This window comes from Pseudophryne corroboree, chromosome 9 (assembly GCF_028390025.1).
Source record: "Pseudophryne corroboree isolate aPseCor3 chromosome 9, aPseCor3.hap2, whole genome shotgun sequence".
Taxonomy (NCBI): Eukaryota; Metazoa; Chordata; class Amphibia; order Anura; family Myobatrachidae; genus Pseudophryne; species Pseudophryne corroboree.
This window is the reverse complement of record NC_086452.1, coordinates 112,153,367-112,168,201: the sequence shown is the minus strand read 5'-3', so window position 1 is coordinate 112,168,201 and position 14,835 is coordinate 112,153,367. Positions and strand designations below refer to the sequence as shown.

The 14,835-nt window shown below is 48.5% G+C and overlaps 1 protein-coding gene across 1 annotated transcript in view; it reads left to right on the top strand.

Annotated features, from left to right (window-relative positions):
* Nucleotides 1-14,835, top strand: part of LOC134957687 (ATP-dependent RNA helicase A protein-like) — a 699,701-nt gene that overhangs the window by 547,075 nt on the left and 137,791 nt on the right. The window contains exons 15-16 of the mRNA XM_063939766.1: nucleotides 9,229-9,385; nucleotides 13,008-13,096. Coding sequence (XP_063795836.1) covers nucleotides 9,229-9,385; nucleotides 13,008-13,096 — 246 coding nt within the window. The remainder of the gene's footprint in view (nucleotides 1-9,228; nucleotides 9,386-13,007; nucleotides 13,097-14,835) is intronic.

The window sequence follows — 14,835 nt, the reverse complement described above, 5'->3', positions numbered from 1 at the left end:
GCCTGCCACAGTCTAAATCGGTTAAGGCCCATTCCACAAGGAAGGTGGGCTCATCTTGGGCGGCTGCCCGAGAGGTCTCGGCATTACAACTCTGCCGAGCAGATACGTGGTCAGGGGAGAACACGTTTGTAAAATTCTACAAATTTGATATCCTGGCAAAAGAGGACCTGGAGTTCTCTCATTCGGTGCTGCAGAGTCATCCGCACTCTCCCGCCCGTTTGGGAGCTTTGGTATAATCCCCATGGTCCTTTCAGGAACCCCAGCATCCACTAGGACGATAGAGAAAATAAGAATTTACTTACCGATAATTCTATTTCTCGGAGTCCGTAGTGGATGCTGGGCGCCCATCCCAAGTGCGGATTATCTGCAATACTTGTACATAGTTACAAAAATCGGGTTATTATTGTTGTGAGCCATCTTTTCAGAGGCTCCGCTGTTATCATACTGTAACTGGGTTTTAGATCACAAGTTGTACGGTGTGATTGGTGTGGCTGGTATGAGTCTTACCCGGGATTCAAAATTCCTCCCTTATTGTGTACGCTCGTCCGGGCACAGTACCTAACTGGCTTGGAGGAGGGTCATAGGGGGAGGAGCCAGTGCACACCACCTGATCCTAAAGCTTTACTTTTTGTGCCCTGTCTCCTGCGGAGCCGCTATTCCCCATGGTCCTTTCAGGAACCCCAGCATCCACTACGGACTCCGAGAAATAGAATTATCGGTAAGTAAATTCTTATTTTTTGAATGGCTCCTCCCCAAAAATATCACACCTATGATGTTGAAATTTGGTGTAAATTAGTTTCTCGTCAGACCTAACAAGCACAGCAAATTTCATTGAAATCGGTGATGGTCATGAAAATGGTTGTGTTGATTTGATGTGGAATGGCCCAATGGTGGAGATGATGATCCTGCTCCGAGTCACTGTGGTCAATATTATCCCTTACCTAGACGATCACTTGATAAAAGCTAGATTCAGGGAGTTTCTAATGCTCAAAATAGACCGCTCTATTCAGCTTCTGTCACGCCATGGGTGGATCCTCAATTTACAGAAGTCCCACCTGGAGCCTACTCAGCGGCTCCTGTTCCTGGGAATGTTTCTGGATACTGTGGCTCAGTGTTCTTCCTAGAGGACAAAGCAAGGAGGCTCCAGGAGATGGTCCGAGCGGTTCTACGGCCTACTCTGATATCCATCTATCTTTGCATAAGATTGTTGGGAAAGATGGTAGCCTCATACGAGGCGATCCAGTACGGAAGGTTCCATGCCAGAACATTTCAATTGGATCTCCTGAGCAAGTGGTCCGGCTCACATCTTCGGATGCACCGAATAATACGTTTATCACCTCAAGCCATGATTTTCCCCCTGTAGTGGCTACGGTCCTCAAACCTGCCGGAAGGTCGAAGTTTCGGGATTCAGAATTGGATCCTCACAACAGATGCGAGTCTGAGAGGATGGGGAGCTGTCACCCAAGAGGCTCCGTTCCTGGGCAGGTGGACAGCCCACGAAGTCCTATTTCCGATCAACATTCTGGAACTTCGGGCGGTCTACAACACTCTCTGCTTCAGGCCTCTCCTCTGCTCGGGGAACGAGCTGTTCAAGTTCCGTTGGACAACGCCACGGCTGTGGCTTACAAAAATCGACAAGGAGGAACAAAAAGCAGAGCCTGCATGCGAGATGTGTCCAGGATACTCCTCTGGGCAGAAAGAAATGCAAGAGAAATGTCTGCCTTCTTTCCGGGGGTGGACAACTGGGAAGCGGACTTCCTGAGTAGTCACAAGCTCCACACAGGAGAGTGGGGCCCCCACCAACAGGTGTTTCAGCAGATCACCAACCTGTGGGGCTGCCTGGTATTGTTGAAGAACAAGGGACCCTCAGGCGATGGCAGTGGATGCACTGGTCTACCTGTTTAGTCCGATTCCATTGCTCCCGAGGGTGATAAAGCGAATCTGGAATCAGAGTCCAGGCAATTGTTTCCCCCCGAATTGGCCTCGGAGGGCATGGTATGCGGATCTTCTGGACATGTCTTTGGCAGACCCTTGGCCTCTGCCAATGAGAAGGGATCTTCTTCAAGGACTGTTCGTCTACCTGGACTTAAGGCGACTTCGTTTGACGGTATGGAGGTTGAGCAGAACATCCTAGCTCACAAAGGCTTTTCCAAAAGTTATTGAAATCATGGTTCAGGCCAGAAAGCCTGTGATGTCAAAACACTATCATATCTGGAGAAGATATGTCTCTTGGTGCGAGGAATGCACGTATCCACCTGCAGGGTTCCACTTGGGACGTTTCTTGCGTTTCCTGCAGGCTGGTGTGGATAAGGGCTTATGTCTGAGTTCCATTAAGGTCCAGATTTCAGCTCTCTCAATTTTCTTTCAGAAGAAGTTGACAGTATTGCAGGAGGTTAACACCTTCTTGCAATGGGTACTCCACATACAACCATCTTTTGTGCCGCCCACGGCACCTTGGGATTTGAGTGTAGTGTTGGAATTTCTACATTCCTCCTGGTTTGAACCTGTGATGACGGTAGAAGACAAGTACTTCACGTGGAAGACTGTGATGTTGCTGTCCCTGGCAGAGTGGAGCTCAGGACTAGGCAGCAGTTCCTGCCAACGGTTGTCTGTGTTACACTTGAATCAACAGATTGTCGTCCCGTCCGGTTTTGGCACTGCTACTCCTCCGGGGTCATTGGATGCTGTGCGAGCCTTGAAGATTTATATCAAAAGGACGGCTCGGATAAGAAAGTATGATTCCTGGCTTGTGCTTCATGATGCACAGAAAAAGGGTTGCCCTGCTTTTAAGCAGTCCTATATTGCTTGTTGGCTGAAGTGGACTATACAACAGGTCTATGTGTCGGCAGCCTTACCTGTTCCATAGTCTCTGAAGGCCCACTCTACGAGATCAGTGGGGTCTTCCTGGGCACTGCCCGTGGAATCTCGGCCTTGCATCTATGCTGAGCTGCTACCTGGTTGGGGAGAACACCTTTTGTGAAGTTCTACAAGTTTGATACCCTGGCCAAAGAGGATACCCAGTTTGGGCAGGCAGTGCTGCACCCTTTCTGGAAGCTTTGGGACGTCCCCATCGTACTAAGTCCCCAATATTCCTTATGGATGTTAGAGAAAATAGGATTTCTCTATCGTCCTAGTGGATGCTGGGGTTCCTGAAAGGACCATGGGGAATAGCGGCTCCGCAGGAGACAGGGCACAAAAAGTAAAGCTTTTTCAGATCAGGTGGTGTGCACTGGCTCCTCCCCCTATGACCCTCCTCCAGACTCCAGTTAGATTTTTGTGCCCGGCCGAGAAGGGTGCAATCTAGGTGGCTCTCCTAAAGAGCTGCTTAGAAAAAGTTTAGCTAGGTTTTTTATTTTACAGTGATTCCTGCTGGCAACAGGATCACTGCAGCGAGGGACTGAGGGGAGAAGGAGTCAACTCACCTGCGTGCAGGATGGATTGGCTTCTTGGCTACTGGACATCAAGCTCCAGAGGGACGATCACAGGTACAGCCTGGATGGTCACCGGAGCCACGCCGCCGGCCCCCTTGCAGATGCTGAAGTCAGAAGAGGTCCAGAATCGGCGGCTGAAGACTCCTGCAGTCTTCAAAAGGTAGCGCACAGCACTGCAGCTGTGCGCCATTTTCCTCTCAGCACACTTCACACGGCAGTCACTGAGGGTGCAGGGCGCTGGGAGGGGGGCGCCCTGGGAGGCAAATGATTACCTATAAAGGCTAAAAATACCTCACATATAGCCCTAGAGGCTATATGGAGATATTTAACCCCTGCCTAATTTTTCTAAATAGCGGGAGACGAGCCCGCCAGAAAAGGGGCGGGGCCCATCTCCTCAGCACACGGCGCCATTTCCTCTCACAGCTCCGCTGGTCAGGACGGCTCCCAAGTCTCTCCCCTGCACTGCACTACAGAAACAGGGTAAAACAGAGAGGGGGGGGCACATTTATGGCGATATTTTGATATAACAAAGCAGCTATAAGGGAGCACTTATTATAAGGCTATCCCTGATATATATATAGCGCTTTTGGTGTGTGCTGGCAAACTCTCCCTCTGTCTCCCCAAAGGGCTAGTGGGTCCTGTCTTCGTTAGGAGCATTCCCTGTGTGTCTGCTGTGTGTCGGTACGTGTGTGTCGACATGTATGAGGACGATATTGGTGTGGAGGCGGAGCAATTGCCAAATATGAGGATGTCACCCCCTAGGGAGTCGACACCAGAATGGATGCCTTTATTTATGGAACTACGGGATAGTGTCAACACGCTAAAGCAGTCGTTTGACGACATGAGGCGGCCGGACAATCAATTAGTGCCTGTCCAGGCGACTCAAACACCGTCAGGGGCTGTGAAACGCCCTTTGCCTCAGTCGGTCGACACAGACCCAGACACAGGCGATGACTCCAGTGGTGACGGTGACGAATCAACCGTATTTTCCAGTAGGGCCACACGTTATATGATTTTGGCAATGAAGGAGGCGTTACATTTAGCTGATACTACAGGTACCACTAAACAGGGTATTATGTGGGGTATGAAAAAACTACCTATAGTTTTTCCTGAATCAGAAGAATTAAATGACGTGTGTAATGAAGCGTGGGTTGCCCCTGATAAAAAGCTGATAATTTCAAAGAAATTATTGGCATTATACCCTTTCCCGCCAGAGGTTAGGGAGCGCTGGGAAACACCTCCTAGGGTGGACAAGGCGCTAACACGCTTATCTAAACAAGTGGCGTTACCCTCTCCTGAGACGGCCGCACTTAAAGATCCATCAGATAGGAGGATGGAAAATATCCAAAAAAGTATATACACACATGCAGGTGTTATACTACGACCAGCTGTAGCGACTGCCTGGATGGGCAGTGCTGGGGTAGTTTGGTCAGAGTCCCTGATTGAAAATATTGATACCCTGGACAGGGACAATATTTTACTGTCGTTAGAACAAATAAAGGATGCATTTCTTTATATGCGTGATGCACAGAGGGATATCTGCACACTGGCATCACGGGTAAGTGCTATGTCCATTTCGGCCAGAAGAGCTTTATGGACGCGACAGTGGACAGGCGATGCGGATTCAAAACGGCATATGGAAGTTTTGCCGTATAAAGGGGAGGAGTTATTTGGAGTCGGTCTATCAGATTTGGTGGCCACGGCTACAGCCGGGAAATCCACCTTTCTACCTCAAGTCACTCCCCAACAGAAAAAGGCACCGACTTTTCAACCGCAGCCCTTTCGTTCCTTTAAAAATAAGAGAGCAAAGGGCTATTCATATCTGCCACGAGGCAAAGGTCGAGGGAAGAGACAGCAACACGCAGCTCCTTCCCAGGAACAGAAGCCCTCCCCGGCTTCTACAAAAGCCTCAGCATGACGCTGGGGCTTCTCAAGCGGACTCGGGGACGGTGGGCGGTCGTCTCAAAAATTACAGCGCGCAGTGGGCTCACTCGCAGGTAGATCCCTGGATCCTGCAGATAATATCTCAAGGGTACAGGTTGGAATTAGAGACAGATCCACCTCGCCGTTTCCTGAAGTCTGCTTTATCAACGTCCCCCTCCGAAAGGGAGACGGTTTTGGAAGCCATTCACAAGCTGTACTCTCAGCAGGTGATAGTCAAGGTACCTCTTCTACAACAAGGGAAGGGGTATTATTCCACTCTTTTTGTGGTACCGAAGCCGGATGGCTCGGTAAGGCCTATTCTAAATCTGAAGTCCTTGAACCTGTACATAAAGAAGTTCAAGTTCAAAATGGAGTCACTCAGAGCAGTGATAGCGAACCTGGAAGAGGGGGACTTTATGGTATCCTTGGACATCAAGGATGCGTATCTCCACGTTCCAATTTACCCCTCACACCAGGGGTACCTCAGGTTCGTTGTACAAAACTGTCACTATCAGTTTCAGACGCTGCCGTTCGGATTGTCCACGGCACCTCGGATCTTTACAAAGGTAATGGCCGAGATGATGATTCTTCTTCGAAGAAAAGGCGTATTAATTATCCCATACTTGGACGATCTCCTAATAAGGGCGAGGTCCAGAGAACAGCTAGAGATGGGATTAGCACTGTCTCAAGAAGTGCTAAAACAGCACGGGTGGATTCTGAATATTCCAAAATCCCAGTTAATGCCGACAACTCGTCTGCTGTTCCTAGGGATGATTCTGGACACGGTTCAGAAAAAGGTTTTTCTCCCGGAGGAAAAAGCCAAGGAGTTATCCGAGCTTGTCAGGAACCTCCTAAAACCAGGAAAGGTGTCTGTACATCAATGCACAAGAGTCCTGGGAAAAATGGTGGCTTCTTACGAAGCAATTCCATTCGGCAGATTCCACGCAAGAATTTTCCAAAGGGATCTGTTGGACAAATGGTCAGGGTCGCATCTTCAGATGCACCTACGGATAACCCTGTCTCCAAGGACAAGGGTGTCTCTTCTGTGGTGGTTGCAGAGTCCTCATCTATTGGAGGGCCGCAGATTCGGCATACAGGATTGGATCCTGGTGACCACGGACGCCAGCCTGAGAGGCTGGGGAGCAGTCACACAAGGAAGAAACTTCCAGGGAGTATGGACAAGCCTGGAAACGTCTCTTCACATAAACATTCTGGAACTAAGAGCAATATACAATGCTCTAAGCCAGGCAGAACCTCTGCTTCAGGGAAAACCGGTGTTGATCCAGTCGGACAACATCACGGCAGTCGCCCATGTGAACAGACAGGGCGGCACAAGAAGCAGGAGTGCAATGGCAGAAGCTGCAAGGATTCTTCGCTGGGCAGAGAATCATGTGATAGCACTGTCAGCAGTGTTCATCCCGGGAGTGGACAACTGGGAAGCAGACTTCCTCAGCAGACACGATCTTCACCCGGGAGAGTGGGGACTTCATCCAGAAGTCTTCCACATGCTGGTAACCCGTTGGGAAAGACCAATGGTGGACATGATGGCGTCTCGCCTCAACAAAAAACTGGACAGGTATTGCGCCAGGTCAAGAGATCCGCAGGCAATAGCTGTGGACGCGCTGGTAACGCCTTGGGTGTACCAGTCGGTGTATGTGTTTCCTCCTCTGCCTCTCATACCAAAAGTATTGAGAATTATACGGCAAAGAGGCGTAAGAACGATACTAGTGGTTCCGGATTGGCCAAGAAGGACTTGGTACCCGGAACTTCAAGAGATGATCACGGAAGATCCGTGGCCTCTACCTCTAAGGAGGGACTTGCTTCAGCAGGGTCCCTGTCTGTTTCAAGACTTACCGCGGCTGCGTTTGACGGCATGGCGGTTGAACGCCGGATCCTAAAGGAAAAAGGCATGCCGGAAGAAGTCATTCCTACTTTGATTAAAGCAAGGAAAGAAGTAACCGTGCAACATTATCACCGAATTTGGCGAAAATATGTTGCGTGGTGCGAAGATCGGAGTGCTCCGACGGAGGAATTTCAACTGGGTCGATTCCTACATTTCCTGCAATCAGGATTGTCTATGGGTCTCAAATTGGGATCTATTAAGGTTCAAATTTCGGCCCTGTCGATTTTCTTTCAAAAAGAATTGGCTTCAGTCCCTGAAGTCCAGACCTTTGTTAAGGGAGTGCTGCATATACAGCCCCCTGTGGTGCCTCCAGTGGCACCGTGGGATCTCAATGTGGTTTTGGATTTTCTAAAATCTCATTGGTTTGAACCACTAAATAAGGTGGATTTGAAATATCTCACTTGGAAAGTGACCATGCTTCTAGCCCTGGCTTCTGCCAGGAGAGTGTCAGAATTGGCAGCTTTATCTTACAAAAGCCCATATCTGATTTTCCATTCGGACAGGGCAGAACTGCGGACTCGTCCGCATTTTCTCCCTAAGGTGGTGTCAGCATTTCATCTGAACCAGCCTATTGTAGTGCCTGCGGCTACAAGTGACTTGGAGGACTCCAAGTTACTGGACGTTGTCAGAGCATTAAAAATATATATTGCAAGAACAGCTGGAGTCAGAAAATTTGACTCGTTGTTTATATTGTATGCACCCAACAAGATGGGTGCTCCTGCGTCTAAGCAGACGATTGCTCGTTGGATCTGTAGCACAATCCAACTTGCACATTCTGTGGCAGGCCTGCCACAGCCTAAATCTGTAAAGGCCCACTCCACAAGGAAGGTGGGCTCATCTTGGGCGGCTGCCCGAGGGGTCTCGGCATTACAACTTTGCCGAGCAGCTACGTGGTCAGGGGAGAACACGTTTGTAAAATTTTACAAATTTGATACTCTGGCTAAGGAGGACCTGGAGTTCTCTCATTCGGTGCTGCAGAGTCATCCGCACTCTCCCGCCCGTTTGGGAGCTTTGGTATAATCCCCATGGTCCTTTCAGGAACCCCAGCATCCACTAGGACGATAGAGAAAATAAGATTTTACTTACCGATAAATCTATTTCTCGGAGTCCGTAGTGGATGCTGGGCGCCCATCCCAAGTGCGGATTATCTGCATAAATTGTACATAGTTATTGTTAACTAATTCGGGTTATTGTTGAAGGAAGCCATCTTTCAGAGGCTCCGCTGTTATCATACTGTTAACTGGGTTTAGATCACAGGTTGTACGGTGTGATTGGTGTGGCTGGTATGAGTCTTACCCGGGATTCAAAATCCTCCCTTATTGTGTACGCTCGTCCGGGCACAGTACCTAACTGGAGTCTGGAGGAGGGTCATAGGGGGAGGAGCCAGTGCACACCACCTGATCTGAAAAAGCTTTACTTTTTGTGCCCTGTCTCCTGCGGAGCCGCTATTCCCCATGGTCCTTTCAGGAACCCCAGCATCCACTACGGACTCCGAGAAATAGATTTATCGGTAAGTAAAATCTTATTTTTAATTATCTACCGGTAAATCCTTTTCTCGTAGTCCATTAGGGGTATTGGGCGCCCACCTCAGTGCGTTGACTTTTCTGCAGGTTTTCTCTCTTAAATAGTTACCTGTTCAGCTGTTGCTGTTTTCTTACCAGCCGTTGCTGGTCATTTTATGTTCTTAGTGTGCTGGTGTGTGAATCTCACCACTTGTTATGTTCCTTCTCTGAAGTATGTCTATTCTCCTCGGGCATAGTTTTACCTATACTGGCTGTGAGAGGGGGCATAGAGGGGCGGAGCCAGCACACCCAGTTAAAGAAATTTTAAAGTGCACCGGCTCCTTTGGACCCCATCGTACTAAGTCCCCAATATCCCTTATGGACTATGAGAAAAGGATTTACCGGTAGGTAATTAAATTACTATTTTTTTTTTCTTTTGCGTATACTCCATTATTATTTCTGCCCCCAGACTGACTTCTTGATGGTGGTCCTGCGTGATGTGATTAAAGCTTTCCCAGACATTAGAGTTATCCTTATGTCTGCCACTATAGACACCACCTTGTTCCGTGAATATTTCTTCAACTGTCCGATCATTGAGGTGCACGGACGAACTTTTCCTGTGCAAGGTAAGGATTAATTTTGGATGTTTTCCTGCTGTTTGTTTACCACTTGGATGGGGAACCTTCGGTTCTCCAGCTGTTGAACTACACATCCCAGCATGCCCTGCAACAGTTTTAGCATGGCAAAACTGTAGCAAGGCATGCTGGTATGTGTAGTTCAACAACAGCTGGAGGACCGAAGGTTCCCCATCCCTGGTTTACCAGAATGTTTCTAATTTATGTAGCCAGGAGGTCCGAATTATTGGCGAGATTTAAAATAATATATGTACGTTCTCTTACGGAGGCTAAGGTTAATGAAAGCCTTTTTTACGGTTAGAGGGCCACCCAATGCTTCCCATTAAGTGTATTCGGTTGCCGTTCACTGTTGAAAACAATAAAAAGCCTTACAAGGTGCTTCTATTTCAAATGTCATTCATCCACTATGGGACACTGAAGTTACACTGGTGTATACACGGGTAATGAGTGGAGCCTGGAACTTTAAACATTCTTTAGAATTCAAGTTGTGTTCTTTCCCTCTATATCCCACTGGACTCAGTTTTAGTTTAGTAACCAAGGGAGCCAGGTGCTTTTTAGGCTTTCTCCAGCCTTTTCACTTTTAACTATTTCTTTATCTTTACTTGGTCTTCACTGAAGATTGCACGGACAGACTGGAAGCTGCTGCAGTCGGCCGCCGGAGGGACCTGCTACTGCTTACGGAGGCCAGTGTCTGAATTCCTGGCCACGGGGTCATTGAACCCTGTGTGCCCACTGCGCACCAGGTGCCTGGCAGCTGTAAATATGCCCCAACCCCCCCTTGATTAGCAGGGGGGACGTAGGTATTTTACAAAGTTGCGGGTACCCCCAGCCCGGCACAGCATTGACAGGATATAGTAGACACTGCTGAAAAGCTTATTTTACTGTGCAGCTTCCCAGACACACGGTGCTGGAGGTCAGCAGTTGACACACATAGCTGACACCAAGCACCATTAACAGAACTAGTAGCTGTGCCATTATTCACATTTCTTTTAAAAAGAATTGGCTGCGGGTGGGGCTTAGCGGCGGTGCGGCCAATACCGCATCCCTGCTCAAATGGCTTCACTGGGAGCCTTGCACTGAAGCATTAGAGTTCTTCATTGGCCCTGCCATTCTGAAGCCCAGGAAGAGGCTGGACTACCTCTCCATGCAGGTGCACTTCTCTAAACATGCCACTGAACAGCAGCAAGCCCAGATGCCAGCATCTCTGACAAGCTCCATATTATCAAGGGCTGTGAGTTGCACTGCACGTGTTGTGTGGGTGCAGGAAATAGCCACTGCAATTTTGTCATGGCCTGGTTCCTGGTGATCTCAGCTGGAGAACTGAGAGGAGGAGTTACTGGCTGGGAAGACATCGGCAGACTAGGTGGGCGTTTTGTAGGACTTCTTTATACACTAGCTAATCCCAGATGTTGGCGAGACCTGACCAGATGCACGAAGTTTTAGCCCACCGGTGGTTTTCACCAGTGACCTTCTCCCCGGGGCATATGGGCTTCACTGTGCCCGGCAAGCAGGTCGAGGCCCTCAGATCAGGTATCTGGTTGTTAGAAGAAGAGATAATACTGGAGATAATCGATAGTAGTCGGTACTGGAAAACACTTCGATGTTTGGTGCTGAAGATTCATGAAGATAACCGATGGCAATCTGTATTGATGAGCACTTGCCAATCAATGTTTTATTCGATGCTGGAGATAACTGGTGGCAATCGGTACTGAAGAATGTGAAGACAATCAATGTTAATACTGTAGGTAACCGATGGCAATGAGTACCGAAGAATGCTTGGAGATGACGAATTGCAATCGGTACTGAAGAATTCTTGAAGACAATCGATGTTAATGAAGACTGGGAGGCACTCGAGATCCTAGTAAGGACCAGAGCCTGGGAACAGCAAACAGGCTTGCAGTTGTTCAGGTGACTTCCTGTTCCCAGAATCCAATTTACATACCCTCAGGTAGCTTGTCATTGGTGGAGAGTCAGCTGGGACACACCAGGAATCCTATTGGAGGGCAGTGCGGTCAGCTGACAAAGCAACATGGTGGCCCCCATGTCTGTATCTCGTATGGATCCCCCACCAGAGACCATAGGTGGGCAACCATCACTGCCATTTCCTTGGGGCATACGAGCCTGAAACTGGTAATGGGAGTCCCGAATGGCAAAACAGTAATGCCTGATGCTGTTCCTAAATTAGAATGTGAAGGTACGCATCTCTAATGTCCAGTGATACTACAAAATTCCTCAGCCCCCAAACCCATAATCACAGAATGTAGGGACTCCATCTTGAAGTGGCAGACAGCAAGTTTCCAGGTCACAGGCCGCTTCTACCCATCAACGTGCTGGAGTCTATCCTGCAGGGACAGCCAATTTGTGTCCAGTTGGACAGTGCCATGGTGTACATAAGCCGACGAGGAGGAACTTGAAGTTGCTTGGCAGTGTGGGAGAGGGCAGAAAGGCACACTTTGGTGATCTCCACCGTGTTCATACCAGGAGTCTAGAACTGGGAGGCGATCTTTCTCAGTCACCAGGATTTCCATCCTGGGGAATGAGCACTTAATCTGGCAGTGTTCCAGCAGCATGCTTGGTGTTGCTACAGGCCTTAGACATCGTGGCCTCTCGCTGGAATCATAATCTACAGCAGTATTGCTCTAGTACATGTGATCCAGCAGTAAAAGTGGTCGTTCTGTGGCAGTATCATCTGGTGTATGTTTCCACCCTTTGTTCTTATACCGTGTTTGCTCAAACGCATGAAGTGCAAGTCCATCCTTGTGGCTCTGGATTGGCCTCGTGGAGCATGGCACTCAAACCTTCTGCTTCTCGCAGATGAACCATGACCTCTGACACTCAGGTCGGCTCTTCTTCAGCAGGGTCCCTTCGAGTACCCCGACTTCTGCATTTAACGGCATGGTTGTTGGTACAAAGGCGCAAGGGTATTCCGGATGCAGCGATTCCCACCATGCTGCAGGCCTAGAAGCTGGTGACAGCCATACGCTATCATCGTATCTGGAAGTCTTACGTGGTTTGGTGTGAACTCCGTGGATTTTTTTCTGCTGCTTTCTGGCTATCCCGCCGCCTCCTCTTCCTGCAGGCAGGTCTGGACTCTGGTCTTCGTTTGGGTTCGCTGAAGGTATAAGTGTCAGCCTTGTCTATCTATTTTTCAGCGCCGGTTTTGGCTCTTCCAGAGCTTCAGAATTTCACACAGGGTGTACTTCATGTCCAGCCACCTTTTTGTCTCCCCTACTGCTTCTATTGATTTCACCCTAGTTTTGACTTTTCTCTTATAGGCTGTGTTTGATCTCCTGGCGGGCTTCATTGTGCTTGGCCCCCCCCACTTTCCCCCTGTCGGGCATCTAAATGCCGGGATTACGCCGTCGGTATTGACTCGCCGCCTCCTGACCGCTTGTCACTCTCATATCCAACCCGAGCAGCTTTGCATTTGCAGTTCTTAGTGAATTAGGCCATGAGTTCAGTGGGGTATACAGGTGGAGGAGCCAACTTCAAGATTAAAGTGTTAGGTTCCACTCTTCGCCTGTCTAACCCGTAGTGGAATTGGATAAAGGGATATATCCTTGGGGATTTTTTTAATTGTTTTTAATTTCTGAATTCCTATCTCCACCTGCAGAGTATTTCCTTGAAGACTGCATTGAGATGACTCGATTCATTCCCCCTCCAAGAAAAATAAAACAGGATGAGGTTAGAGATGACAATGAGGTATGTGGTCATTTTAGGTTTAATGTAGGTGCTGTTAATGAAGGTTTAATGGTTGTTTTTTTACAATGGTAACCGTATATTTCTGATCTTGCAGCTGATGGGACACTGCATTATGTCTTGCGTACACAGTGCACGATGTAGTGGTGCGATGGCGCGATGTTCCATGCCATGCTGCATTTGACAGCATGGCATTGTTCATTATATCTTCTGATTGACCGTGCAGCACAGCCAACCAGAAGATACCTTAGAGAGTGCTTGATTGTGGGTACATACTGCACGATCTGGACCATATGTCGTCCCAATTTGCCCAGAAACTATCTATTGTGCCAGTGTCATTCTGGTGTGTACCCGGCTTTAGTCCATGTACACGTTTTCTCTAGTACTTGTAAATTGGTACAGGCTCTTCTAATGGACCCTCCAGATGGGATCACAATGAGATCATGGCAGTCGGGATCCCGGCGGTTAGAAGACCCGAATGGGGAGACCAGCCAGCGGTTGGAATTCAGACTGGCATTATTTTAGCCGGTGTTGGGATTCTGGCATTGGTGTTTTGACAGCCAGGATTCCGACCAGTGGTCAATTGACTGCCTCCCCTCCAGACAGCGTATTGCAGGTTATTTGTAATAAGTGGTTTCATTTTAATTAGGTTGAATTATTATGGTGGAATTATTTAATGGAGTGATGTGTAATGAAAGCTAAAAAAGTGTTTTCTGCAGCAGGGTGCATAGGTTTCCACAGAGAAACATTGGGGTGTAGAGATGGATCTGGATCCATGCACCAACAGATTAAGCTTTAGCTGTCCCAGGATGCATCGGGTCCCTTCTCTTTAACCCCCGCTTCCAGGCACTGTGAGCTCCGTTTTGAAGTTGGTACCTGCAGTAGCATGTCACTAAACAGGGGGGTTGGCAGCCCTGAAAGATTTTTTTATTTGAATTTGACTTTTTTTTTTTTTTCATGAGCTTGCAGCACTGTAAGTCAGGATGACTTCAGGGCTGCAGCTTCAACACCACCCACGGCGCTGGGCATTACCGTGAGACGCTTCCTGAGATCGTGTGGCCTTTACCAGGGGGGGCAGGTAAGAGCGTCTCCTAGCGAGATCCACCATTGAAATTGCGTTTAGTCTCAGGAGATGGACCATGGCACGGTCACCGAGCAGGGACCCCATTAGACCACCAGCGCATAGGAGCACAGGTCAGGTGTATTAACACCTACTTAAATAAGGCTCCATAGTACCTAGGGTGGAAGACCAGCATAGGGGAGGAGGTGCTTGACCTGTAGCCATCTACTGCAGATTTCCCGCTCTTGAGCTGCCTCACCCTGTTCCCTCACAGGAGCCCTGGCAGCCATCTTCAGCATAGCAGCAGCAGGTCTCCAGGATTGCTGGCAAGGTCTTCCTGTAAAAACACCTCCACAGGACTGATTTTTACATACATTTGAGTAACCTACCTGTCTCATAAGGCAGCGCAAGTTGAGAAAACTGTTCATAGCTGTTCATTTGTGCGAGTTTCCTGCATTATCCTGGCTGTTCTGTGATCTAATGGTATTTTGCAGCATTAATAGCATTGTATTACTGCATTGTAAATGACTGAGTGCCTTTATCTGCTGTCTGGTTTCACTTTAGTGCATCTCATATCTTTCCCTGATATTCTATACCCTGGGCTGCGGTGCGTTTGGGTTAGAATTGCAGCCGAGACAGTTTATCTATATCCATATATAAGTATATTACATATGTGTTGCAG